Below are 26,479 nucleotides of genomic sequence, written 5' to 3' on the forward strand. Positions count from 1 at the left end.
GTAGAGCGACTCTGAGCGCAAGATGTTAACGGGCAGAGGCCGAGGGAGAGGATCAAGCAAATCCTACTGTCTCAATCCCAGAGGAAACACAAAGAAACTACTCCACACACGGCCGACGACGTCACTTAATCACAGTAGATTAACACACACACACTCAATAAAAAGGAAGAGGCGTAACACACATTTTATTTTTCTATAAATTAAAAGAAACAGTTGAACATACTTCACAACTTATGTTAACAGCCTCTGTTAAATCACTTATAAGCCCAAGTATAAAAATAAAGCATTTTGGCCTAGTGAGCTGTATAAAGGGAAAGAGGAGGAAAGGAGGGGGATTGACACAACTCGCTGGACCACAGGCCCCAATATTCAAGTTATAGCATAAACAAGGCCGAGATATGTGTGTGTGTGTGTTCAGACAGTACAGTGCGTGTGTATGAGGTAGCGTGCCATGTCCACATTCCCACTGGCCTGGTATATGAGAGACAGGTTGAACGCAATCTCTCTCCTGAGGTCCACCTGGTCATCGTCTATACCCTGGAAGTCAGGAGAGAAGGAGTCAGTCGTGACATTGTGTGTGTGTGTTGTGTGTGTGTGTGTGTGTGTGTGTGGTGTGTGTACCTCCAGGTGCGGCGGGGGGAGACTCAGGGCCAGATGGTAGTAGTGTAGAGCCAGGTGTGCCAGCCCCATCTGCTGCAGTGCTCTGCCCAGGTTGTACATACTTTCCTGGCAGTGTCCACGCTGCTCAACATAACGCCACAGGAACGAGAACCCCTGCCACACACACACACACACACATATTACACAAACTTCACACAAACACAAACTTCTAAACACACAAAAATCCTAGACACATACACAAACACACCCCTGAACACAGACACACACACACACACACACACCTGCAGCACCAGCGGATGGCGTTTAGCTGTGAACCTCTGTGCAGCCATGTGAAAGAAGGTGAGGCCCACACACAAGCTGTAGAGAGGGTCTTCTGGGCGCACACGGAACGCCTGCACATATTGACCTACACACACACACACACAAAACGTTGAGGAACAGAGCCGTGTATATTGAGTGTCTGTGTGTGTGTGTGTGCTTGTCGTGCAGCGTGTGAGGCGTGTACACACCCAGGGCGTGTTTGAAGCTTCCGGACACCAGGGCGTTGTGTCCACAGAGGACTGACAGGGCGTGGTTGTCGGGGTTCTTCAGCATCAGACGCAGGCAGAAGCGGTGATGACGCAGGTCCTGGGAGTTGATGGTCACCTGGTTAAACAGGTTCCACAGCTGGGGCCGGTCCAGGTCTTCCATCAGCATCAGTCTGTACACACATACACATGTAAATACACACACACACACACACTTAAGTACACGTACACACTTAAATACCCACACACACGTAAATAGTGTCAGATAGGAGTCAGATGGCTGAGCGGTTAGGGAATCCGACTATTAATCAGAAGGTTTCCGGGTCGATTCCCGGGCGTGCAAAATGAAGTTGTGTCCTTGGGCAAGGCACTTCACCTTACTTTCCTTGGGAGAATGTCCCTGTACTTACTGTCGCTCTGGATAAGAGCGTCTGCTAAATGACTAAATGTAAATACACACACGTGTAAATACACACATGTAAACACACACACTCGCAAATACACACCTAACCCTACACATTAAAAGCATCTAAATCTGTTTTTCTAGGGAAATGAAAGATACGGAGGTAGCTTGTTTCGATGTATTACTGTGCCACATTATTGTATCTCTAGCGGTTATGATGTTTAAAGAAATCACTTGAATTCACACACACTAATGCAAGGATCTGAAACATTTTCCGATTTTCCAAACTCGGTTTACCGTACAATCAAATGCAGATTGTGTATGCACTTTGGTGTGAATGGGAGAAGCTGGATTACAGTGAACGCTATGCAGCCTGACTAGCTCTCCACATCCACCACTGGGATTAGTCTTTCTTCCACAAAGACCCTAGTCTCCTTACTAGAACTAGTCAGGAGTGGCCATGTGTTCCACACCACTCACATTCTTGTCTTAATCACATTATACACACAACTTTTGTTTCATGACCACAGTAACCCACCAGCATCCAGATTAAGAGGGGACCCCCCCCCCACACACACACACACACACACACACACCTGATGTAGTTATAGGCCTTGCGGTAGTTGTGGTCCAGGAAGGCTGCCGACAGGCCGAACACCTCCAGCTCCTTCCTCTTGGGCTTGACGTCGTAGAAGGAGTAGAACTCGAGGGAGGAGTCCACCAGGAGCTCTGCCTCCTTGTAGCGCTTCACCTCGCACAGCGTGCACACACTCTGCACCAGCAGCTGCCACCAGTCCTCCCGCGACAACACACTGGTCTTACCTACCGGAGAGACACGCACGCACGCACACGCTCACACTTGTTCCTTCCTACTAAAGGTTTGAGAGGAAGGTAAGGGAGTCAGGTGGCTGAGCGGTTAGGGAATCGGGCTAGTAATCAGAAGGTTGCCGGTCCGATTTCTGGCCGTGAAAAAATGACGTTGAGGCACTTCACCCTACTTGCCTCGGGGGAATGTCCCTGTACTTACTGTAAGTCGCTCTGGATAGGAGCGTCTGCTAAATGACTGAATGTAAATGTAAGCTGATGCAGAAACACACACAAACACACACACACACACATACACAGTCCTACCACTAATATCCTGGTAGGCTGCCTCCTGGTCGTCGATGTCGAACACCTCGTCGCTCGTGGCCTTCACCAGGCAAAGGTGTCTCACCCCAGACACATTGGTGGCTCTCAAACACACCTCGGCGCGCGTCATCGCCACCTGGAATACACACACAGGCGTGTACACACACACACACACACACAGGTATAAACACATACACGAGAACAATGTATACTATAATAAGAATACTGAACAAGAATGAATCAGAGACAGGATAACATATGTGTTACAGAGAGCGGGTTTCATGCGTGTGGTTGTGAGCGTGTGAGAAATTGTGTGAGCGTACGCATGCGTGACACTGTGTATACGTGTGTAAGTGTGTTACATGTGCAAGTATGTGTGAGAGAGTGTATATGCATGTGTGGGAAGATGACGCGTGTAGGCTGGGCTGTAGCCTTCTCTCCATCTCTCCTATGCTCGAGACTGGAGTTGTTTTTGCATGATGGCTGTCAGACCTCATTGTGTGACTAACTGTTGCGTTGGTCGCCGTTTGTTGATAAGCAAGGGTCAATATGTGGTCTGATTGGTTGTTCTTATAGTTGGGTGTAAAGGGACTGTGGAGCATTGTTCTCTAGATTCTTCTCCTCCTGAGGTTCTTCTCCTCAGGTGTGGCTTCTCCTTCTCCTTGCTCTCCTCTTACTCTCTCTCCGATTTACAATAATCACGGTAGAGTAGGTACGATTTTATAACATGTTTGCCTTGTAATTGATGTCATTCATTTTGGTGTTATCAAATATAAATTTAACTTTACTTTAACCAGTCTTTACATTTACATTTAGTCATTTAGCAGACGCTCTTATCCAGAGCGACTTACAGTAAGTACAGGGACATTCCCCTGAGGCAAGTAGGGTGAAGTGCCTTGCCCAAGGACACAACATCAGTTGGCATGACCGGGAATCGAACTGGCAACCTTCGGATTACTAGCCCGCTTCCCTCACCGCTCAGCCACCTGACTCCCCGGTCTTTGGGTTAAGTCAAAGCAGTCTTGCTTTGACTTAACCCAAAGAGTCAAATAACTGCAATTCCAGAAGTATTCAATATTAATACACTGTCCAGTTTAACCATCTTCCATTAGATCAAGGGGCATATTTTGGGTTGTTTGGCCTATATGTGTGTGTGTGTGTGTGTGTGTGTGTGTGAGAGAGTGATTATATATGTATGTGTATTTATATGAGTGAGTGTGTATATTGTGTGTGTGTGTGGTAGAGAGACCTTAAGCAGCATTCCCAGCATGGTGAGCATGGTGTCCAGGTAGTCCTCCAGCCGGCCCTGAGACCGCAGCAGAGTGGAGCGATGCAGCAGCAACTTCAACTCCTGGTGACACACACACACACCAAATAAACACAGACACACACACACCAAATAAACACAGACACACACACACCAAATAAACACAGACACACACACACCAAATAAACACAGACACACACACACACACCAAATAAACACAGACACACACACACACCAAATAAACACAGACACACACACACCAAATAAACACAGACACACACACACCAAATAAACACAGACACACACACACCAAATAAACACGGACACACACACACCAAATAAACACAGACACACACACACCAAATAAACACGGACACACACACACACCAAATAAACACAGACACACACACACCAAATAAACACAGACACACACACACACACCAAATAAACACAGACACACACACACCAAATAAACACAGACACACACACACCAAATAAACACGGACACACACACACCAAATAAACACAGACACACACACACCAAATAAACACGGACACACACACACACCAAATAAACACAGACACACACACACCAAATAAACACAGACACACACACACACACCAAATAAACACAGACACACACACACCAAATAAACACGGACACACACACACACCAAATAAACACAGACACACACACACCAAATAAACACGGACACACACACACCAAATAAACACAGACACACACACAGAAAAAATAAACACAGACACACACACACCAAATAAACACGGACACACACACACCAAATAAACACAGACACACACACACACCAAATAAACACAGACACACACACACACCAAATAAACAGACACACACACACCAAATAAACACAGACACACACACACACCAAATAAACACAGACACACACACACCAAATAAACACAGACACACACACACCAAATAAACACAGACACACACACACCAAATAAACACAGACACACACACACCAAATAAACACAGACACACACACACCAAATAAACACGGACACACACACACACCAAATAAACACAGACACACACACACCAAATAAACACGGACACACACACACCAAATAAACACAGACACACACACAGAAAAAATAAACACAGACACACACACACCAAATAAACACGGACACACACACACCAAATAAACACAGACACACACACACACCAAATAAACAGACACACACACACACCAAATAAACACAGACACACACACACCAAATAAACACAGACACACACACACACCAAATAAACACAGACACACACACACCAAATAAACACAGACACACACACACCAAATAAACACAGACACACACACACACCAAATAAACACAGACACACACACACCAAATAAACACAGACACACACACACACCAAATAAACACAGACACACACACACACCAAATAAACACGGACACACACACACCAAATAAACACAGACACACACACACCAAATAAACACAGACACACACACACCAAATAAACACAGACACACACACACCAAATAAACACGGACACACACACACACCAAATAAACACAGACACACACACACCAAATAAACACAGACACACACACACCAAATAAACACAGACACACACACACACCAAATAAACACAGACACACACACACACCAAATAAACACAGACACACACACACCAAATAAACACGGACACACACACACCAAATAAACACAGACACACACACACCAAATAAACACAGACACACACACACCAAATAAACACAGACACACACACACCAAATAAACACGGACACACACACACACCAAATAAACACAGACACACACACACCAAATAAACACGGACACACACACACCAAATAAACACAGACACACACACAGAAAAAATAAACACAGACACACACACACCAAATAAACACGGACACACACACACCAAATAAACACAGACACACACACACACCAAATAAACACAGACACACACACACACCAAATAAACACAGACACACACACACCAAATAAACACAGACACACACACACACCAAATAAACACAGACACACACACACCAAATAAACACAGACACACACACACCAAATAAACACAGACACACACACACACCAAATAAACACAGACACACACACACCAAATAAGCACAGACACACACACACCAAATAAACACAGACACACACACACACACCAAATAAACACAGACACACACACACCAAATAAACACGGACACACACACACCAAATAAACACAGACACACACACACCAAATAAACACAGACACACACACACACCAAATAAACACAGACACACACACACACCAAATAAACACAGACACACACACACCAAATAAACACGGACACACACACACCAAATAAACACAGACACACACACACACCAAATAAACACAGACACACACACACCAAATAAACACAGACACACACACACACCAAATAAACACAGACACACACACACCAAATAAACACAGACACACACACACCAAATAAACACAGACACACACACACACCAAATAAACACAGACACACACACACCAAATAAGCAGACACACACACACCAAATAAACACAGACACACACACACACACCAAATAAACACAGACACACACACACCAAATAAACACAGACACACACACACCAAATAAACACAGACACACACACACCAAATAAACACAGACACACACACACCAAATAAACACAGACACACACACACCAAATAAACACAGACACACACACACACCAAATAAACACAGACACAAGACAGATGCAGCAATGACACCCACACAGACGGGTTACACATTTTCAAACAGAAACACACACAAATACACACACACACTGATATCCCCCCCCCCCCGCCCAAACCTCCCACCTGTTGCGCGGCGGCGGCGTCCTGGGCCAGGGTCTCTGGGTCGTACATGGGCTGCAGGGCCTCCAGGGCCCTCAGGGGCCGGCCCAGCTGCTGCTGCAGGGTGGACAGGCACAGCCTGGCCTCCAGGTGCTGGGGAGCCATCTCCACCACCTTCAGGTAGCTCTGCACAGCGCCCTCCATCTGGCCCAGCGCCTTCAGACACTCTGGGGGGGGAGAGGGAGGGAGGGGGTTGGGCCTTGGGTACATGTGTGCCTGTCTGTGTGTGTGTGTGTGTGTGACCCTGTCTGTGTGTTTGTTTGTTTGTGTGTGTATCTGTGTATGTATATATATATATATCCAGGTTTGCTTACAGGTTTGCTTACACGTGTGTGTGTACCCACATGTGTTGGTGTCCGTGTGTTTGCGTGCACGTGTGTAGGTGTGTGTGTGAGAAAGGGCAGGTACCTGCGTGCCGGAGCCAGACCACAGCCAGGTTGTACTTGTCGGAGCATACGAGGGCAGAGAGGAGGGGCAGGGCCGAGGAGTACTGGCCCTGGTCCAGGAAGGCCTCGGCCACGTCCAGGTACAGATCTCCCAGCTCCTCTGGGCTCTGGTCCGTCAGGCTGGACAGCATCACCTGGACACACACAGGCGCCAGAGGATCACTGCAGGTATTCAGTGGGAGATAGAGAGAGGACGGATAGAAGGCTTACTCACTTCCAGAGGTTTGTAGACGTGCTGGTGGATGAGGCACACCATCAGCTTCACCTTGATGTCTACTGGGACCGTGTCTGGGACCTGCACGTCTGTCACCTCCCCTAGGGATGGGAGGTGGGGGTGGAGGTGGAAAGTGTGGGTGAAGGTTTGATGTTACCAAAGTCAATGAGTAACCATATTCAATAATCGGGATCTCTTCTTCATTATCTACGCCACATGAGGAGCTGCTCTCTCTCGCTCTCTCTCGCTCTCTCTCTCACCCTCCTCCTCCGTCGTCTCGTTCTTCTCCTCCTCCTTCTCCGTCTCCATCTGGTCCTCCCCCTGTTCTGCTGGACCCTGTTTCTGTTCTTCTTTCACCAGAACTATGTGACAGAACCGGATCAGAACCTACACACACACACACACACACACACACACACACACACACACACACACACACACACACACACACACACACGAGGGAGATAGAGTAGATGATGAGGAAGGTCAATTCGTTCCTGCTGTATCTTTATAATGTCATCATTACATGGATACTGGAGTAGGAGGACTTTTCTTAGGCCTGACTCTTATTAAGGAGAACTGAGTCACACACCTGCAGGGCCTTCCCATGTTGGTGGTTGGCAATGTACAACTCAGCGGCCATGTTGATGATCTCATCATTGACTAGTTCTGGGTGGCGGCCCAGAGAATCCTCTATCACCCCGATGGCTGAGGTCAGATCACTGCTCTCATAGTAGCTCCTACAGACACACACACACACACACAATTTCAAGTTTATGTACCGCCTAATCTGTTTGAGTGCGTTGGTTTTGTGCACAACGGGGCTTCTTTACAGTGCGCGTTGTACAGAGGTGTCCCTTAAGTAGAAATGTCATTATCTGTACTTTCTACTCCTTACATTTTTAAAATAGCCTCGTTACTCCAATTTCAGTTCGGCTTGTTTTCATTCCGGCTTGTTATCGTTCAAAAAAACACACACACAAAAAAAAACTATCCAGATAAATCGCGATAGAGTGAATTTGATTGTGGTTGGATGAGAAGTATAAACATATACCATTACAACACCCTATTGGGTTGTACGCGATCCATCGCACCTGCACATGACATAAATCACGTCACACTTCAGCAAGGAAATAGCAGACGTATGTAGCCTAGTACAAAGATGTCCGTGGCAGAGACTCAAGAGAACTCGAGCGAAATGACCCAACCAAGCACCAGCGAGGAGGTTGGTAGCCAGGAAGACCAGCCAACCCTTCGACATCCCTGGCCGTACCTGGAAGAATTTTTCGAAATGGTTGGATGCAAAAACAACTTCTTTCGAATGCGCTGCAAGCTCTGCGCACCCAAGTACCACGAGATAATGGCTTTCAAAAACTCGCCGTCTAATTTGAATAAAGGCTATTGATAACATGCCTCTGAAGTTTGATTTTTTTGCACCATTACAATACTTATAGGCAACTATCATCATATCTTCCGCTCCATGAAACACATGTTAATGCTAAGTAGTACACGTATATGGTTCTTTAATGTATTTGCATTGTACTAAAATGCGTCCATTTTCAATGGGCATAAATGCGTCGGAAACAGGTGCATCCCAAATTTTTCAACATTAACATTTCAATACAACATTAGTCATTATGGCCTTTAGAAAAATGTTTTTTGGGGGAGGTGGGGTAGTGCATTATAGCCCCTGTGGCACGGCCTAAGCTTTTGTCCTTAATGGCATTTCCCCTTACATTACTACTTTTACTTTTATACTTCAAGTCGTTTTGAAACCAGTACTTTTACACTTTACTTGAGTAAAAAGTTTGAGTTGATACGTAAACTTCTACAGACGTTTTTTTAAACCCTAGTATCTATACTTCTACTTGAGTAATGAATGTGAATACTTTTTACACCTCTGGTGTTGTACCAGGTGATGTGTGTGTGTGTGTGTGTGTGTGTGTGTGTGTGTGTGCGCTCACTTGGCCATGTCCCTGGACAGCTGCATGAAATGGAGTCCGTCAGCAGGGGGCAGCAGAGAGAGGATACGGCGGTAACCGTCCATACACTGCCTGTGCTCCCCCAGCTGCATGTAGAGGCTGGAACGCTCCCATAGGTAGCGCACGTTGGTGGGGTCGTGCTTGATTGCTGACGGAGAAAGAGAGAAACGAGGAGAGAGACAGGGTACATCAACGAGGTAGAGAGTACATCGATTTCTGCCAAATCTGCGCGATAAGGTCATTTTGAAGGGGTCAGGGGTCGGACCTTTACTGTAGCAGATGATGGCCTGCTTGACGTTGCCCTGCTCCAGAGACATGTCCGCCAGCTTCACCCACTCCTCACTGTCACTGGGGTTGAGATGGGCGGCGATGAGGCCAAACTGGAGGGACTTCTCCATGTCCCCCTCGTCCTCGTAGATCATAGCCAGGGTGGAGAAGGGCTCGTAAGCCAAGGGGGCTGGGGGGGAATTAATAGGGAGGGGTGAGCAGAAGGGGGGGGGGGGGGGAGAGTGGACAGGCTTGTAATGACAGGCTTGTAAACAAACACACATACACAGAAAGACCGGCACAGGAACGCACCCAGTCTGTAACCGTGCTGCTCACCTTGTCTGATGATCTCCATGCACATGAGGATGGCGTCCTCCTTCTCTCCACGGGCGTAACGGATGTTGGCCTCACCCATCAGACCCCTCAGAGCTCTGGGCAGCTTGCTGCGGTGACGTCTCTCCTGTGCGCCCGCGCCCACACACACACACGATGAGTACATCGGCTAATCAACTAAAGACACAGTCACATAAGCTCCTCTGAAACACTCACACACGCACACAGACACACGCACACAGACACAGACAGACACACACACGCACACAGACACACACATATAAGCAAGCTCACCTTCATCATCTTCTTGTTCTCTCTGTTGAGCTCCATCTCCAAGGCAAACACGTCTCCAGCGGATGGACCCTCGCCCCCCTCCTCATCGTCTTCGCCTTTGTCTTTTGTCCTCCTCTCCTTCCGTCTCCTACTGCTCTCCTCCTTACGCTTCTCCTCATCATCACCCTCCTCATCCTCGTCCTCGCCCACTTCATAGTCTTCATCATCGCCGTCTTCATAGTTCTCGTCTTCCTCGTCCTCAGACTGCAGCTCTTCTGCCCCCCTTAGCATGGAGTCAAAGGCCTGCTGGACGGACGGACGGACCCCCTCATCCGCCCCACCTGGAGGAGAGAGGGCAAAAGATTTGGAAAGACGTGAGGTACAGGAGATATTTTAAGTTGGTTCCAGCATCAAATTGGCTCACTTGCTCGGCTACAAACTACTAGCAGAGGTCAACCATGCAGACTGATCCGTATCTGATCAGAGGCTGGGAGACGCTGCTCACCTGTGGGTGCCCTTCTGGCTCTCTTGGGGCTTTGGTGTGAGGTTCCGGGGAGACTGGCATCAGGACCGTCCTCGTCGCTTGCCTCTGGGGCCTGGAGGAAGAGAGGTTGGGGGAGAGAGAGAAGTAATCGCCAGTCAGCCACGCGAGAGAATTCACTGTCTGGTGTGGAGCTGCTTCCTTCCATAATGCTAAGCATAATCACTGTAGCCTTTAGCACTCACCTCACACCAGGGTTCAATTGAACTCAAAGTGCACTTACTTTGACCTTGTTTTTGCGTTCCTCTCTCTGCTTTTCAAACTCCTCGAAGGATATCTTGCCTTCTAGGTAGTCTATAAGCTCCGCGCTGAATGCCGACATCACTAGCTAGACAGGAACCGAAGCAGTTATCTGGTACAGCTAAAGCTAAATCTGACGTTGTTATCTAGCTACAACGGTCCCTTGAAAATATATCGTATAAAACTAGCATTTTATGAGAGCGCCTGATACCGCACGTTATACGATCAAAAGTTTGTACAGCTCATACAGTAAACCATCAGTCTAAAAACACACTTTGACAACAATCACATGGGCGACGTGTTGTGACGTGTCCACCGTGCGACGGAAATGCTCCTTGATTTAGCTCTCCCTGCAAGTAATGGCGGAATATAAGCACAACACTAAGACGTTCCCCGACGATGGAGGTGATATTAGTACATTTTAGAGACAGTGTGTTATTGTCTGTCTGCGGCTAAATGAGCCGCGCTTTGAAAAAAATACGATTCATATGCTCATGTTTGTCTTCATGTGTCTTGATTTCGTTTAGTAATGGCGTAGTCTTCGGCCTATTTATTAGCTAGCTGGCAGACGTTAGTTAAGGCTATGTTTAGTTACAAACAAGCTTGCCAGAGACAGGTTTTCCTTCAGCTAGTTATTTAATCAGGGTTTAACCCATGCCAACCTGCCCTGACCTGCTCACTGATGACAAAACATATAACTACTGTAATGCAATCCGGCTGCTGCTGTAGCTAATTAGCAGTCGTTACCATAACTTATGGCATAAGCCTATTTTGCACGAAGGTTCCCTCCCACGCCCCCCCCTCGCACGACTCTCCCCAGCAGACTAACCCCTCGTCACCCAGGTAACTGTAGCTCACCCTCGGGTTTCCAAGGTAACAGTTGCTCACCGTGGTAAGTTGTTTCGCCTCAGCAGGGCCCGAGGAGGAGGGAGGCAGAGTGAAAACTAAGCCTGTCTCTTCCAGCACTGGAGGAGGAGGGGTGGGTGGAGGGAAGCGATCGGCCCAGGATGATGCTCCGAGTCCTGGGAGGTCGTCTACAGACCAGCCGGCGCCACCAAAAGTCGCCAAGATCGGCTTTGGCCTGATAAGCCAGCCGGTCAAGAAGCCTAACCCTATCTCCATTAAGCTTGGTGCCAGTGTGAGTATTATTTGGAGTGAGTGCATTGACTCAGGTTTCTTAGACCCTCTAATCTAATGCACTACTAAGCAGGGCTGATCCTTTCCTTTCAGAAACCCAAAGAACCTGTGCCCACACTTCCAGCTAAGAAACCACTGTCTTCAGTCTTCAACGAGGATGATGATGTGAGTGATGATGTGAACACAAATACACACACACACAAATACACACACACTAAACCAGACTGTACCCTGCACAGAGTGAGCCAGAGGAGATGCCACCAGAGGCGAAAATGAGGATGAAGAACATCGGCAGGTAAGCAGACCATTTATTTTTTCATGGTCTCTTACCTCCTCACTCTCTGTCACGTACTCTTACTATCTCCCTTAACCCTCCCTCTTCTCCAGAGAAACCCCCACCTCTGCAGGTCCTAACTCCTTCAACAAGGGGAAACAGGGCTTCTCCGACCACCAGAAGCTCTGGGAGAGAAAGCTGAAGACCCAGTCCGACCACCAATCCTAGACTGGCAACACCAGCTCTGGAACGGATTGGATGATGATGATGATGATAATGACTGACGTATTTTTTTAGGATCAAAGTGGGCCGGCCGGGTCACTGTTTTGTGTGTTAACCTTTTTGTTTGATACCAGTGTAAAAATGTAAATATGTAACAATTTGTTTTCACGCTCGCTTCTCTCTTTTTTTTTTTTACGTGTGTGTGTGTGGTATAATCTTGTCCAGTTGATATACCAGACGTATGTTGGCAGGGTTAAAACATGACCTGGTGAGACTCTGATGGCTGGAGTCTCAGGGGCTAGACTGGGATATCTACATCTGTGTATCACCGGCCTGTCTGTATATTCAGTCCAGAATCCTGACCATGTGTGCCCACAACCCCCCTCTTCACCTGTCTGTCTTCCCAGTGCCTGAAAACTCACCTGTCGAAAGGGACCTTGGTTGGAAAATAAACTTTGATTCAATTCTGAGATGACCTGTTTTTTTTTATGATCCTTGTCTGGAGATGGATGAAACTCAATTTCAGAACAGTAGTAATTTGTTTTGTTGTCATAGGTATATTGAGTTGTGGTTCAGTCAGGCCAGTAGAGGACTGCACTGGAGCCCTAAGTAACCATCAATATGGAGGCATCTGTATATAGTTCAGTTTATTTCAAAAGCAAATTAACCCTTGTGTTATCTTCGGGTCATTCTGACCCATCAGTCATTGTGACCCACCTTCGTATTGCGACAGATTTACCGCATACAAAGACAAAGTGAAGCATATTCTTTTAACCGTTGGGCTGTCTCAGACCCCCCACATTGCAAAGGTTAAAAGAAAATTATTTTAATTTGTTTTTGTATTGGGTAAAATCGGGTAAACACAACAATGGTTCGTTATGAACCTTTGGGTCATGTGACCCGAAGGCAGCACGAGGGTTAAAGCAGTTACATCTTGGTAGTAGACATAATATGCAGTAAAGCCCAGAGGCAAACACACAGTGAACTTAAAACCAAAGGACAAGGACACAGTGACATCACACATGCAAACAGAGGAGACATGAAGCACAGAGGTGGTGAAAGGAAGGCAGTAATGAGAGAGGGGGGTGCCAGGAGGAAAGAGAAAATGTGCACACATATTAGGACTTTTCTTGCTTCCTCCTCTATTTCCTCCTAGCCTGGTCCTAACCAGACCCTCGTACATTTCATTTGTACAGAGGGTCTGGGATCGCTCCATTAACAAGCGTTAACTTCCTTGAAGGCAGGTACTCTGTTGAAGTTCAAAACTATTGGATCTGCCCTGAGCCACTGATCTGCCATAACCAACCGCTAGCATTCGCCTTAGCCAACGCCTTCACCACTACTGTAACGGAGCTAGCTGCCGTAGCTGGAAAATCAAACTTTTCCCGAACCCTGTGGGGAGGAGGGCCACAAACATCATGGCCACCAACAAAACTCAGCAAGGATTGTTCTCGCTCCGGCTTTAACTTACGGATATTCAACAGCGTTGCCACAACCGACCGAATAGCTTCGCTCGCATCTTTCTCCACCGCCATTACTGAACTACAACTCAAACTAGTGCACGACATCAACGTCATCGTTCTCAGTCACTCCCTCTGTTTGCTGATTGGACCTACAAAAAAATTGTTTCTGAAAACCGACTAATACACCGAAATCCCAGACCTAGTACAGAAGCAAATTGAAAATTGAGCAGAAGTACGTAGCAGGGCAGAGCCAGGCTAATTTCCTCCTTATACTTTATACTTTTTTCTAGCCTTCTTCACTCTCCTCCTATTTCCTTCTAGTATCCTCCTTTCTGCTCCATCTCTTCTTTCAAACACTGTCTCATGGAAACTGCTCAGCCTCTCCAGTTGTAAATAAAAATGACTTCAATAACTGTTATTGTTAGCAATATACAATACTTTTAGCCTACTAAGCCTTGAAACCTAATAGCAGTTGGCAAAACTATCTGGACTGGGACATCACAACAAGAACTACATGTAACTTACCAAACACAGTTTAAGTCAGCGTCCGTTGACAAACATACAATATCCACCAATGTGAAAACATAGTTACTGAACAATAAGTGAATTTGTGCTTGGCAATGTGTCCCCATATTGACATTGTTGTCATATTAGTTTGTTTAACTGTCACAGACATTACAGACATAGAGACATGGCAGGAGAGGGAATCCTGTGGCGTTTTTGTTTATGTAAACAATCCTATCTGAGGACCAGGTATTACATTTTTCAGTGGCAAGCAATCTTTGGTTAAAAAATATACCATTCAATTGATTGTACCGTATATTCCCCTCTGTAATCTTTCAGAGCTGAGGATTGTGCTGCTGGGGTGGATAGGTGCAGGGAAGAGTTCATCAGAAAACACCATCCTGGGCAGAGAGGATTTTGACCTGAGGACAGCTCAGTGTGTGAAGAGACTGTGAGAAGTAGCAGGGAGACAGGTCACCTTGGTCGACACTCCAGGATGGTGGAGGGATCTCCCTGCAGAGTACACAACTAAACTGGTTAAACAGGAAATAGTACGGAGTGTGTCTCTGTGTCCCCCAGGACCCCACGCCCTCCTCCTGGTCATACACAGGCCTCACCAGCAGACAGGGGCAGGCTGATGTTCATGTCAGCTGGCTTGTTAAGGGTCTTGGAGGCTTCATATCCCTTTTTTCAACCAAGAGTTGCTGGATGGCAGTTGAATCAACTCTCACTGTTGGCACCCACTGATCGTTGTCATGGATTCCCTCACTTGAGTCCTCAGAGAGTGTCTGAAGCTAGAGGTTAGGCTATCCCACTCTAGGTAGAACTCATAACCACCCTGTAGGCCTACGTGAACACGTGCTGGAGCGTAGCAGTACTCGGTTACCAGTATACAGCTCTTAAACGATGGGAGAGACTGTCACTGTCAACGCCGTTCAGAGCATTCCTGTGGGCCGATGAGATGCCATTTTCAGGCTCTGCATATGCTGAAAGACAAACACCATGGAAACAAAACGGAGATAGTTCTGAATATTGTTTAGAAACATCAGTCGAAGAATGGCTTTTAATTTGATTTGTAATACTAGGCTATGTATCAGAAAATAATATTTCAATCAGGAGAGACCTGGGATGTGTAAAGTTATATTTATTGTACAAAGATGCTCGATTAACAACAGTTGTTTCGCACTTCAATCAATTATCAATGGGCGTAAGCCCTGCAGCCGAAGAAGAATCCCCCCATGTGGTCCAGGCACTGGTGGCGGTGGCAGCAGCCGATGACCCAGCCAGAAGAGACCGGGTGGCGACGGCAAGGCTGAGGGTCGCTCACTGTGGTAACTTGGATAAACTAAACAGGGGGAGAACGTATTTAAAGGCACGGCATTATTATGATAGGCTGGCGGAGGAGGCGGCACTGCGCTAATTGATAGAGAGCGCTGCTAATCGAACATAGAACCCCGATGATAGCCCCCAGGCATAGAGGTAGAGGGAAAGGAGAGAGCGTGCGTAGCGGGGCGAGTGTGTAGTTAGGCTTAACTGCAGGGTTCGGTCTTGCCTGACAACTTACGCTAAGCTTGATTTAAACGTGCCAACGAGATAAGAAATCGTCCATATCCCGTAGAAAGGAGGATTTCAGCTGTAGGATTTTATATCATATTTGCCGATGTAGTAACTGTTTCTTGTCGATCACTGTTGAAATTACTTGTTGAGAATTATAGAACACTGCTTCTGCATTAAGCAACGTATGCCTTGTGTGACAGACCGCTTTAAAGATTCAAATTCTAGGAGCACTGAAAAATCGGTAGAGGTTCAGACGCATACGTTGGAATTTTAGCGTTTTAGGTAGGACATTGATTTCAGGCCTACGAGCCGATTGTAAATAAACTTGCAATAAACGAACATTTGTGATCATGGACCACACACAAACACACAGAACGAGCAGTCTGTTGCTTTAATTGGACATGATCAGATCATGATCAGATCACCCTGATTATTACCAGGGGCTTCATTTATAAACGTTGCGTACGCACTTCATGTGCAGTCCTCCCACGCACACTTTGTACGCGTAGTGGGTCAAATCAAGTCATTCGCATCAGCCCAGCCGAAGTACCGAGGAATGCGACTGCACCTCAAACTCCCCTTTTTCATTCGTAATTGGCATGTTATGTAATGTATTCTCTTAAATAATTAACTACCACTAAGGTTCCACGGCGCTTTTTCCTCCATACGGAAGTATCGGCGTCACTGTCACCGACTCACGAATTCCTTGAAAGTCAATTCTCATTTATCTCCGATTTTAACATCTTGCCGCCTCATGAGAGATGGTAGGACCATTCATGTTTCTGTATTTTTTCACTTATTTTTGAGCAGTGTTGATCTAAACAGTTGTTGCCTGAAGTGTTTGTTAAAAAGGTGAAGACATTGAGGCGGACTTTGTCTCCAGTAGGCCTATTTGAACAGGCTGCAATTTCTTCTAGACTGAGAGACTGAAACCTACATAAAGTCTGAGAGCAGCAATGGAAACCCGTGGCAGTTCAGGTTAATTAACTCATATGTCAAATCTGAATATGGTCAAATATACCCTTGTATGAAATGTGTAATTAGCTTGTATTTGTCAATTTAGATTCTTACAATTTGAATGTGAATGGCAGGTAACTCGATCCATCGCTCAGAGCTGAGGATTGTGCTGCTGGGGTGGATAGGTGCAGGGAAGAGTTCATCAGGGAACACCATCCTGGGCAGAGAGGAGTTTGACCTGAGGACAGCTCAGTGTGTGAAGAGACTGGGAGAGGTAGCAGGGAGGCAGGTCACCTTGGTCGACACTCCAGGATGGTGGAGGGATCTCCCTGCAGAGTACACAACTAAACTGGTTAAACAGGAGATTGTACGGAGTGTGTCTCTGTGTCCCCCAGGACCCCACGCCCTCCTCCTGGTCATACAAGGAGGCGGTTCATTCACTGAGAAACACAGATTATCAGTAGAGAAACACCTGCAGCTTCTTAATGAGTGTGTCTGGAGTCACACTATAGTGCTGTTCACCCATGGGGACTATCTGGGAGACACAACCATTGAGCAGCACATTCAACAAGAGGGGAAGGCTCTCCAGTGGCTTGTTGAGAAATGTGGCAAAAGGTACCATGTCCTCAACAATAAGAACAGGGGTGATGGCTCTCAGGTCACAGAGCTGCTGGACAAGATAGAGGAGATGGTGTCAGGAAACAGAGGAAGACACTATGAGATCAAGAGAGGAATACTGGACAAGGTAAAAAAGTGGAGGAGAACAAAAGAAGAGAAAGGAAAAGAAAGTCAGCAGGTTCCAAAACAGAGAGAGATCCATCAAACATTCACAGGTGAGTTTTGTTTCTTGGTTTAAAGGAACATGCAGTAAAATAGATGGTTCTGATACAAAAGTCATTCCCTGTTGTGTCTCTTTCTTAAGACTTCATTACTCATTTATATTTGAATAGTTATTAATCTTTGAATAGTTTTGAGCAGGGGCCCGTTGTTGACCATTTTATCAAAAATACAAGTGGTTTAGGTAAAGGCTCTTCTGTTTAAATTCTCTCTCTCTCTAACAAGTAAGACAATTCACAATATAATATATATATCATACAAAATAGCATACAATATTGTTTCAACTAAGAGCACAGCAGTAATTAGCGTTATTGAATTTGAGGGGCACAACTGGTTAGGTTGTTGACAATGTTTCTCTATCCGACTGGTGACCGTGTCCATCTTGCAGAGCTGAGGATTGTTCTGCTGGGGTGGAGAGGTGCAGGGAAGAGTTCATCAGGAAATACCATCCTGGGCAAGGAGGAGTTTGACCTGAGGGCAGCTGCTCAGTGTGTGAAGAGACAGGGAGAAGTAGCAGGGAGGCAGGTCACTGTGGTGGACACTCCAGGATGGTTCAAGGGTGTCCCTGTAAAGGGCATTATTAAGCTGGTTAAAGAAGAGATAGTACGCAGTGTGTCTCTGTGTCCCCCAGGACCCCACGCCCTCCTCCTGGTCATACCGATGGATGTTTCATTCACTGAGAAATACAGAAATTCTGTAGAGGAACACATGGAGCTTCTCAGTGAGAGAGTCTGGAGTCACACTATAGTGCTGTTCACCTGTGGGGACTATCTGGGAGATACAACTATTGAACAGCACATTCAACAACAGGGGAAGGCCCTCCAGTGGCTTGTTGAGAAATGTGGGAACAGGTATCATGTCCTCAACAATAGGAACAGGGGTGATGGCTCTCAGGTCACAGAGCTGCTGTACAAGATAGAGGAGATGGTGTCAGACAACAGAGAAGGACACTTTACGATAGACAGAGAGCTGCTGGACGAGATAGCGGAGAGAAGGAGGGCAGAGAAAGAGAGAGCACAAGAGAGGCTGGTGAAAGTGCATAAACAGAGAGAGACTCTCAGATCACAAATGGGTGAGTTTATTTATATTTATTCATTTACCAGACACTTTTATTAGAAGCAATGTACAAATATTTCACCTTCTTGCAAAGTGTATCATCTAAACTGCATAGTGCATAGAAACATATTTTGTTCTCCACCACAACCTCTGTGGGAGCAGATGCTTCATCTCCACCAAAGGTGTGGCATCAATTCAGGTCTGGCATCTATACACTTGTTGTCAGTCAGCTGAGAGGAGAAGAGAAGTTTCATCAGACAAGAACAATGACCAGATCTAGGAGGCAGAAACGTCTATATGAGGCAGGTAGATCAGAGAGCTCAGTAATGTAGAGAGAGATGAGAGAGAGAGAGAGAGAGAGAGAGAGAGAGAGAGAGAGAGAGAGAGAGAGGATAATCACAGAATGTGATACAGAGTAGAACAACACACAAAAACAGTTCATATGTCCCCAGCCAGATATGTGCCCCCTTATCTACAGTAAATCCATAAATGACTGAACTCCAAAGTATCATAAAAATATAGTGTGAATGATGACAGTCTATATGTAGGGTAACACAGATGTAATAGTTTTAGAAATGTGTTGTAAGCAGAAAGTGGGTTTCATAACTGCAGTACACAATTAAACGGACAGATTATGCTAAATTAAATAAAAAAGAAGAAAATCCTCGTATCCATATAGCTATTTATCCATCTAGATTGTTTTTGTGTGACGAATAAGCTGAGTGCGATCTAGCTCCATTGTATAAGAGAGGCAGCAGACATCTCTTTGGCCGATATCTCCAAAACTCTGGAACTCAAACCAAAACAATCTAGATAAATACATAGTACTACGGGTAAGATAAAAAAAAATTGGATTATTGGTTGAACCTTCAACCTAGAGATTGGGATTCATGTATATAAAGGTACAGAAAATAAATCCTCCCATTTTGCCAACGCCTCACTTGTCATTCTCTCTCTTCTTATCACTCCCTCTGCAGGTCACTGCCTCCATCTCTCAGAGCTGAGGATTGTGCTGCTGGGGTACCGTTACACAGGGAAGAGTTCTTCAGAAAACACCATCCTGGGCAGAGAAGAGTTTGACTGGAGGACAGATGCTCAGTGTGTGAAGACACAGGGAGAAGTCGCAGGAAGACAGGTCACTGTGGTCGAGACTCCAGGATGGTGGAGAAACTCCCCTATAGAGGAGACTACTGAGCTGGTTAAACAGGAGATGGTACGCAGTGTGTCTCTGTGTCCCCCAGGACCCCACTCTATCCTCCTGGTCATACAGGGAGGGACTTCACTCACTGAGGAGGAGGCAAAGTCTATAAAGCAACACTTGCAGCTTCTCAGTGAGAAAGTCTGGAGTCACACTATAGTGCTGTTCACCTGTGGGGACTATATGGGAGACACAACCATTGAGCAGCACATAGAGACAGAAGGAAAAGCCCTCCAACAGCTTGTTGAGAAATGTGGGAACAGGTACCATGTACTCAACAATAAGAACAGGGGTGATGGCTCACAGGTCACAGAGCTGCTAGACAAGATAGAGGAGATGGTGGCAGGAAACAGAGGAGGACACTATGAGATAGACAGAGAGATACTGGAAAAGATTGAAAACATAGAACAATGGAGAAGAACTGAAGAAAAGAAAGCAAAAGAAAGAAGGATGAAGGTGCAGAAACAGAGAGAGATCCACCAAACATTTATAGGTGAGTTGTTTGTTTTGGTGTGAGGGAGCAATCACCATCAGTTGGAAGAATTGGAACAAGTCAACGCTCAGTTTAGGGGTTTCTTGAAAAACAAAAGAAATGTGAATTTTTACATGTGTACCAATACCACACTGCTGTGAGGAGAGCTGTGAGGTCTGGCCAGGTGTGATCTTGTCTAATCATAGAAAACAAATTTACAAAAGGACAATATAGCATCAAATAGAGTGTGTGAACTAAGAACACAGCGGTAATTATTATTATTACACAGCTGCATTATTGAATATGAGGGGCACAGCTGGTGAGAGGAAGACTATTTACAATGTTTCTCTCTCCAACAGGCGACTCCCTCCATCTCTCAGAGCTGAGGATTGTGCTGCTGGGGTGGAAAGGTGCAGGGAAGAGTTCATCAGGAAATACCATCCTGGGGAGAGAGGAGTTTGACCTGAGGACAGCTGCTCAGTGTGTGAAGAGACAGGGAGAAGTAGCAGGGAGGCAGGTCACTGTGGTCGACACTCCAGGATGGTTGATTGATTACCCTGTAGAGGAGACTAAACTGGAGATAGTACGCAGTGTGTCTCTGTGTCCCCCAGGACCCCACGCCCTCCTCCTAGTCATAGTGGGGGTGGTTTCATTCACAGAGGGATGCACTAAATCTGTAGAGCAACACATGGAGCTTCTCAGTGAGAGTGTCTGGAGTCACACTATAGTGCTGTTCACCTATGGGGACTATCTAGGAGACACAACCATTGAGCAGCACATTCAACAAGAGGGGAAGGTCCTCCAGTGGCTTGTTGAGAAATGTGGGAACAGGTATCATGTCCTCAACAATGAGAACAGGGGTGATGGCTCTCAGGTCACAGAGCTGCTGGACAAGATAGAGGAGATGGTGGCAGTGAACAGTGGAGATGTGTTCTGCCTGGAGGGCATCAGAGATGAAGAGCAGAGTTCTGAGTGGAAGATACCATTTCTGCCTGAGATGAGGATTAGGAGCATAGATGATCCTCCTTCTTGTGAGTTTGACATTATATAGTGATAAAGTAATGAAGTACGTAATGATAATTTAGAGAATATACTGTAACTGTATAGTGAGTAATGCAGATTGCCAGTAAAGGCAGTGGACACTTCTAGTTGGGGTGAAGTAAGTGATTCAAATGAAACCGGTCAGATTTGAGTAATACAGTACAGACAAGTTTTAATGTCATTATATTTTTCAACGTATACATTGTGTGTTCATAATCTTAGAATGACAGAATCACAATTCTTACATGTACAACTTTGTCCCACCTGTAAGTAATATTAAAGATGTTTTTGGATGCTTTTATATAGGCCCTAGTGGTCCCCTAATACTGTAGCTGAAGTTTCTTTCCCGAAATTCAGCCTTGGTGCAGAATTACAGCCACTACGAGCAGTCCCACAATGAGCTTTCCCCAGGACGTGCTGTTTCTGTGTCTGTAGCTTTAAATGCTCTGAGGAAGAAAGAGGCGGGGCTAACTGCCATTCTTTGGTCGTTTGCGAGCCATGATGTCTCGAGGCAAACCAATATCGCGCTCGCACGGTCGTAGCTCATTTTCTCATTGGTGGGCCAAATTCTCTGTGCGGGCAAAGCTGAGAAAGGGGAGGTAACCTTTGCTCTTATGACGTCATACAACCAGCATTTTCAAAACCGAGCGTTTCAGCTTTCATTTTCTCAAAGGCGGAGAAGAATACCCAGGGCTTGGTTTACACCTATCAACATTTCTAGCCACTGGGGGACCAAAGGCAGGCTAGGGAAACTCACATTATTGTTAAATAACCTCCTAAAGTGAACATTTCATGTCATGGGACCTTTAAATCTAATTTAATGTTAAGTAGTTATAATGACACCTAGAACACTTGGTGCTGTTGATAACGAGTGTTGTTGTTCTTCAGTGAGTGGGGCCAGCAGAACAGAAACCACCAACAACTCTGAAGACATATCTGACTGGGGGTCAGAGACTGGATCACGACCTGACGGTAGGACCAGGGTTAGAGGTCATAGAGGGTCATGTCTACTGAGGGTAGGACCAGGGTCAGAGGTCATGTCTAATGAGGGTAGGACCATGGTCAGAGGACACAGAGGGTCATGTCTAATGAGGGTAGGACCAGGGTCAGAGGTCATGCAGGGTCATGTCTAATGAGGGTAGGACCAGGGTTTGTGGGACTGCTGACCCTCCTCAGACTAGCCTCTGGTGTTCAGTGTGGTCTGGTCTGCTTATTCCACAGGGAGTGGCGATGACGGATCTGAGTGCCAATCTCTGAGAAGCTCTGCACATGACTCTGCCTACGGCTCTGACACTTCCCGTTTGTCACGTCACCTGACCTCAGTGGTGGGATCATCCAGATCTAGGACTGGTGTGAGGTATGCAGATGAATCCTGGAGTTCATGAGACATGAGCTGTATCTTTACCTGGTCCATTCAGTCAACACTGTCTTCCCTCCGTCTCCACAACCCAGGAAGCCCCTGCTAGCTGGAGCCACTCTGAGTTCTACACCAGAGGAACTTGTAAGAACCTGCCCCTTTACTCAGAACATCCTTGGAGACAAAGCAAACATGATATTTCAAACAGAACAGCAGTACATATCCCAGTACTTTACATTGCCAAATTTTCTAATACAACCCCCTCCATCTAGATCTGCCCTGTAACATCAAAGAACACTGGACTGGTCTTGGTTTGATCAAGTTTTTCTCTGTATTCCAGACTCCGACTGTAGTGACTCCAGAAACTGCAGTAGAACTCACAGAAACCTCATACAGGTGATCCTTCCAGCCACTAACAACATACTATCAGGGTTCAGTGGTATTGTCCCAGGTGTTTCTGCAGTAGTGAGTGAGCTGGTTCTGCTGTGTCCCCAGGCTCTGCTGCCCTCAAGCAGGCCTGTTCCAGTGCAGTCTGACTGGCCTCATGTTCCTGATGGAGGGCCAGGGTGAGGTGCTCTACAGGACTGTCCAATGGGACCAAGGTCTGCTGAACACCACAGGCCGCTCCCCTGCCGGACCCCTGTTCACCATCGACTGTCTCCAAGGCTCTGTCTGTCAGCTGCACCTCCCACACTGTGAGATTCTCTCTGGTGAGTTACACCTAGAAACGTCTCACCCAGCAGACTGTATGTGCTAGACTTCTGTCTGTCCAAGATAGTCCTATTCTAGACTGTCTGTTATAGACAATGAGGTAACGCAGTGAGAGTGACAGGTTACTGTGTTTCAGGAGAGGGGCGTGAGGTGCTGTCTGTGGCTCATGTTACTGGAGGCAGCATGGAGCTCGTGCCTCCACTGAGGGTGACAGGATCTCATGTGGTGGTGGACGTGACAGACCTGTCCCTGTGGGGCCTGGTCAGGTGGTTTCTACCCTCCCTCACCATCAAGGGCCAGGTGCTCCTCTTCCTCCAGCAGCTGAGCCCCATGTATACCATCCTCAACGTGATGGTTCTGCCCAGCAACGTGCCTCTCTCTGAGGTAAACATCCCTGCTCCACATCCACAGTGACCTGCTGGAATCATGATAGTCTTCAGGGAAGATAGTAGCCTCCTCTGTCTGGTTGCAGGTGAAGGAGAAACAGGAGGGAACCACCTACCTGCGTGTCAGTTCTGACTGCCGGCTATCTAAGGGGGAAAGGTACAGTCTCACCTGTCATCTGGAAGAGACACCCCGGATACAACCAAAGGTAGGTGACTCATTGGGTCACACTAGTTCAACAATGTGGTTTCAATGTTGTGCTACAGTAGATGCTGACTCATGACTGGGTTCGTCCCTGTTCCAGTTTGTTCTGTTGGACTGGAACTACGGACCCAACTACCACCCCACCTTCCAGGTGTTCCTGCGCCCCGTCACACAGGAGGCAGAGCTCAGCCTGTTGGAGAGGAAGCTGGAGGGGGTGGAGGTGTGGTCGGGCCTGGTCCCACTGACAGGTAACAGCAGCTGATATTTACGACCCCCCATAGGTGATGAGCTGAAGTCAAGTTGGACGTGATGGCTTGAACAATTACATTTGTTTGTAAACTATTCTTGTTTGTTAGTAGGATTGTTGTCATAACATGTAACGGTGAATGAGTATCTGAGGTGTATCTTTAGTCTGTTAGCTGAGTCTGCTACTCTGGAGTGTTCTCTCCATGGAAACGGACTGATGATGATGATGACTGGTCGCAGGTGCTGCTGTCACCGGAGCGACGACGTCAGAGGGACCGTCTGAGCGCGCTCAGGGTGAACGTGCGGAGCAGCAGCTAAAGGCTGTGAGATCAGAGTTTGTGAAGAGTGTGTCAGTCCCCGTGCTGAATAGCCTATTGGACGAGCTCCGTCAGCATGGAGTCATCACGCAGGAAGAGGAGGAGTCTGTCAAGGCCATCGCTGAGAGGGCGGAGAGAGCGCGCCACGTCATCGACGCCGTGCTGAACAAAGGAGCTGAAGCCTGCCGCATGATGACAGTGTTCTTACTTGAGCAGGACTCCTACATGAGCAAGAAGCTTGGTCTAAGATAGTGTGGCTGTGGGGGGGGGGGGGATGTCTGGACACCATTTGTGCATGAAAACAGGGATGTATGATGTTAATCACACTCAGGAGATCAGCCATGGCCTTATCTGTTCATATGTTTAGTCTTATTTTCCACTCAGGTCAGTCCTACTGTAACTCTGTAAAGTCTGCAATGATCTGAGCAAACATACTCAAGCCTATCTTCAGCAATCCAGTTAGCTGTCCTACTCTGTATTCAATGTTTTTTTCAATGCAAGAAATGTGTAAATAAGAAAATTGATCCACATCAATGGCATTCTAAACTATTTTCTTTGAATCTGACCTCAATCAGGTTCTTCAGAGTGCATCATGTTAGTGTGCCCAGGCAGACTACACCAGAAAGCTTGCAGACAAATTGAATAGGTGAAACTGTTTATGATTAATGAAAATGTTTACACGGGACCCCTGCAAAGTATGGTCTAGCCCTCTCACACAGTGCCATACACAACATCTAACAGTGAATGAAACCTGTGTTTATAGTTAGCTTGACGCTGGTACTAGATTGGAGATCTATGTGCCTCATCAAGTGATCCTCCATCAGTACTTCTGCTGAGACATTTGGTCCGCCTATTAAAGAATGTATTGTGCTTATTAACGTTATGTCTTAGAAGTGTGCTCAGGCTTAAACATTGTGTCTCACACAGGGCGGGGGGAGTCATGGGTGCGGGCGGAGAAAGAGGAACAATCCAGATGATTCTCGACCACAGTATGGGAAAAAGGCTGTATTTTGTGTCTCTATCTCTTCATTTTCAGAAACAACCTTGAAACCGGGCGGAGACGGCACCCGAGCAGGTGGGACGCGTAGGCAAGAACAACTCCCTGATGCACGAGAGAACAAGCTCAACCCTCTTTTCATCTTTCTGTTTTAATTGCACTGTATAATATATGCTGGGGAGGGACAGATAGCCAGTTGGACTTCGTGAACCAGCCCAAACTCTGTTGCGGGTAGGGAAACGTAGACAACCCCAGAGCTCTGTACTTGTTGATTTCCAACTGCTGCATTAAAGCTGATATTATCGGACCTCTGCGACTCCAGACCATTCTTTCTAGAACACAGACCTGTGTCATT

At 46.5% G+C, this 26,479-nt stretch overlaps 3 protein-coding genes across 4 annotated transcripts; 2 read left to right on the forward strand and 1 right to left on the reverse strand.

The window, feature by feature from the left end:
• Positions 1–159: 159 nt before the first annotated feature.
• gtf3c3 (general transcription factor IIIC, polypeptide 3) lies at positions 160–11,531 on the reverse strand. The gene is made up of 18 exons (XM_062447737.1): positions 11,174–11,531; positions 10,915–11,005; positions 10,431–10,750; positions 10,140–10,263; positions 9,802–9,993; positions 9,519–9,684; positions 8,147–8,294; positions 7,815–7,941; positions 7,555–7,655; positions 7,303–7,474; positions 6,859–7,061; positions 3,932–4,033; positions 2,683–2,818; positions 2,148–2,373; positions 1,131–1,321; positions 903–1,027; positions 622–774; positions 160–537 (listed from the first exon to the last, which is right to left on the reverse strand). The coding sequence occupies exons 1-18, from the start codon at positions 11,270–11,272 to the stop codon at positions 415–417; spliced, it is 2,799 nt and encodes a 932-aa protein (XP_062303721.1). The 5' UTR covers positions 11,273–11,531; the 3' UTR covers positions 160–414.
• Positions 11,459–13,295, forward strand: pcnp (PEST proteolytic signal containing nuclear protein). Of its 2 annotated transcripts, none has more exons than XM_062447738.1 (5): positions 11,459–11,595; positions 12,102–12,328; positions 12,421–12,492; positions 12,567–12,622; positions 12,715–13,295. In XM_062447738.1, exons 1-5 carry the CDS (start codon positions 11,550–11,552, stop codon positions 12,827–12,829), a joined length of 516 nt encoding a protein of 171 aa, XP_062303722.1. In that variant the 5' UTR covers positions 11,459–11,549; the 3' UTR covers positions 12,830–13,295. The 2 variants fall into 2 exon arrangements, with proteins under 2 accessions (XP_062303722.1, XP_062303723.1); XM_062447739.1 differs by having other exon boundaries at positions 11,511–11,595; positions 12,105–12,328.
• Positions 13,296–15,991: 2,696 nt separating this feature from the next.
• Positions 15,992–26,431, forward strand: LOC134007888 (uncharacterized). The gene is made up of 14 exons (XM_062447606.1): positions 15,992–16,121; positions 17,700–18,137; positions 18,530–19,213; positions 20,175–20,888; positions 21,227–21,898; positions 22,797–22,880; positions 23,130–23,265; positions 23,361–23,409; positions 23,606–23,661; positions 23,761–23,975; positions 24,113–24,360; positions 24,449–24,568; positions 24,665–24,812; positions 25,051–26,431. Exons 1-14 carry the CDS (start codon positions 15,992–15,994, stop codon positions 25,377–25,379), a joined length of 4,023 nt encoding a protein of 1,340 aa, XP_062303590.1. The 3' UTR covers positions 25,380–26,431.
• The last annotated feature ends 48 nt before the right edge of the window (positions 26,432–26,479 follow it).

This window comes from Osmerus eperlanus, chromosome 21, assembly GCF_963692335.1.
Source record: "Osmerus eperlanus chromosome 21, fOsmEpe2.1, whole genome shotgun sequence".
Lineage (NCBI taxonomy): Eukaryota > Metazoa > Chordata > Actinopteri > Osmeriformes > Osmeridae > Osmerus > Osmerus eperlanus.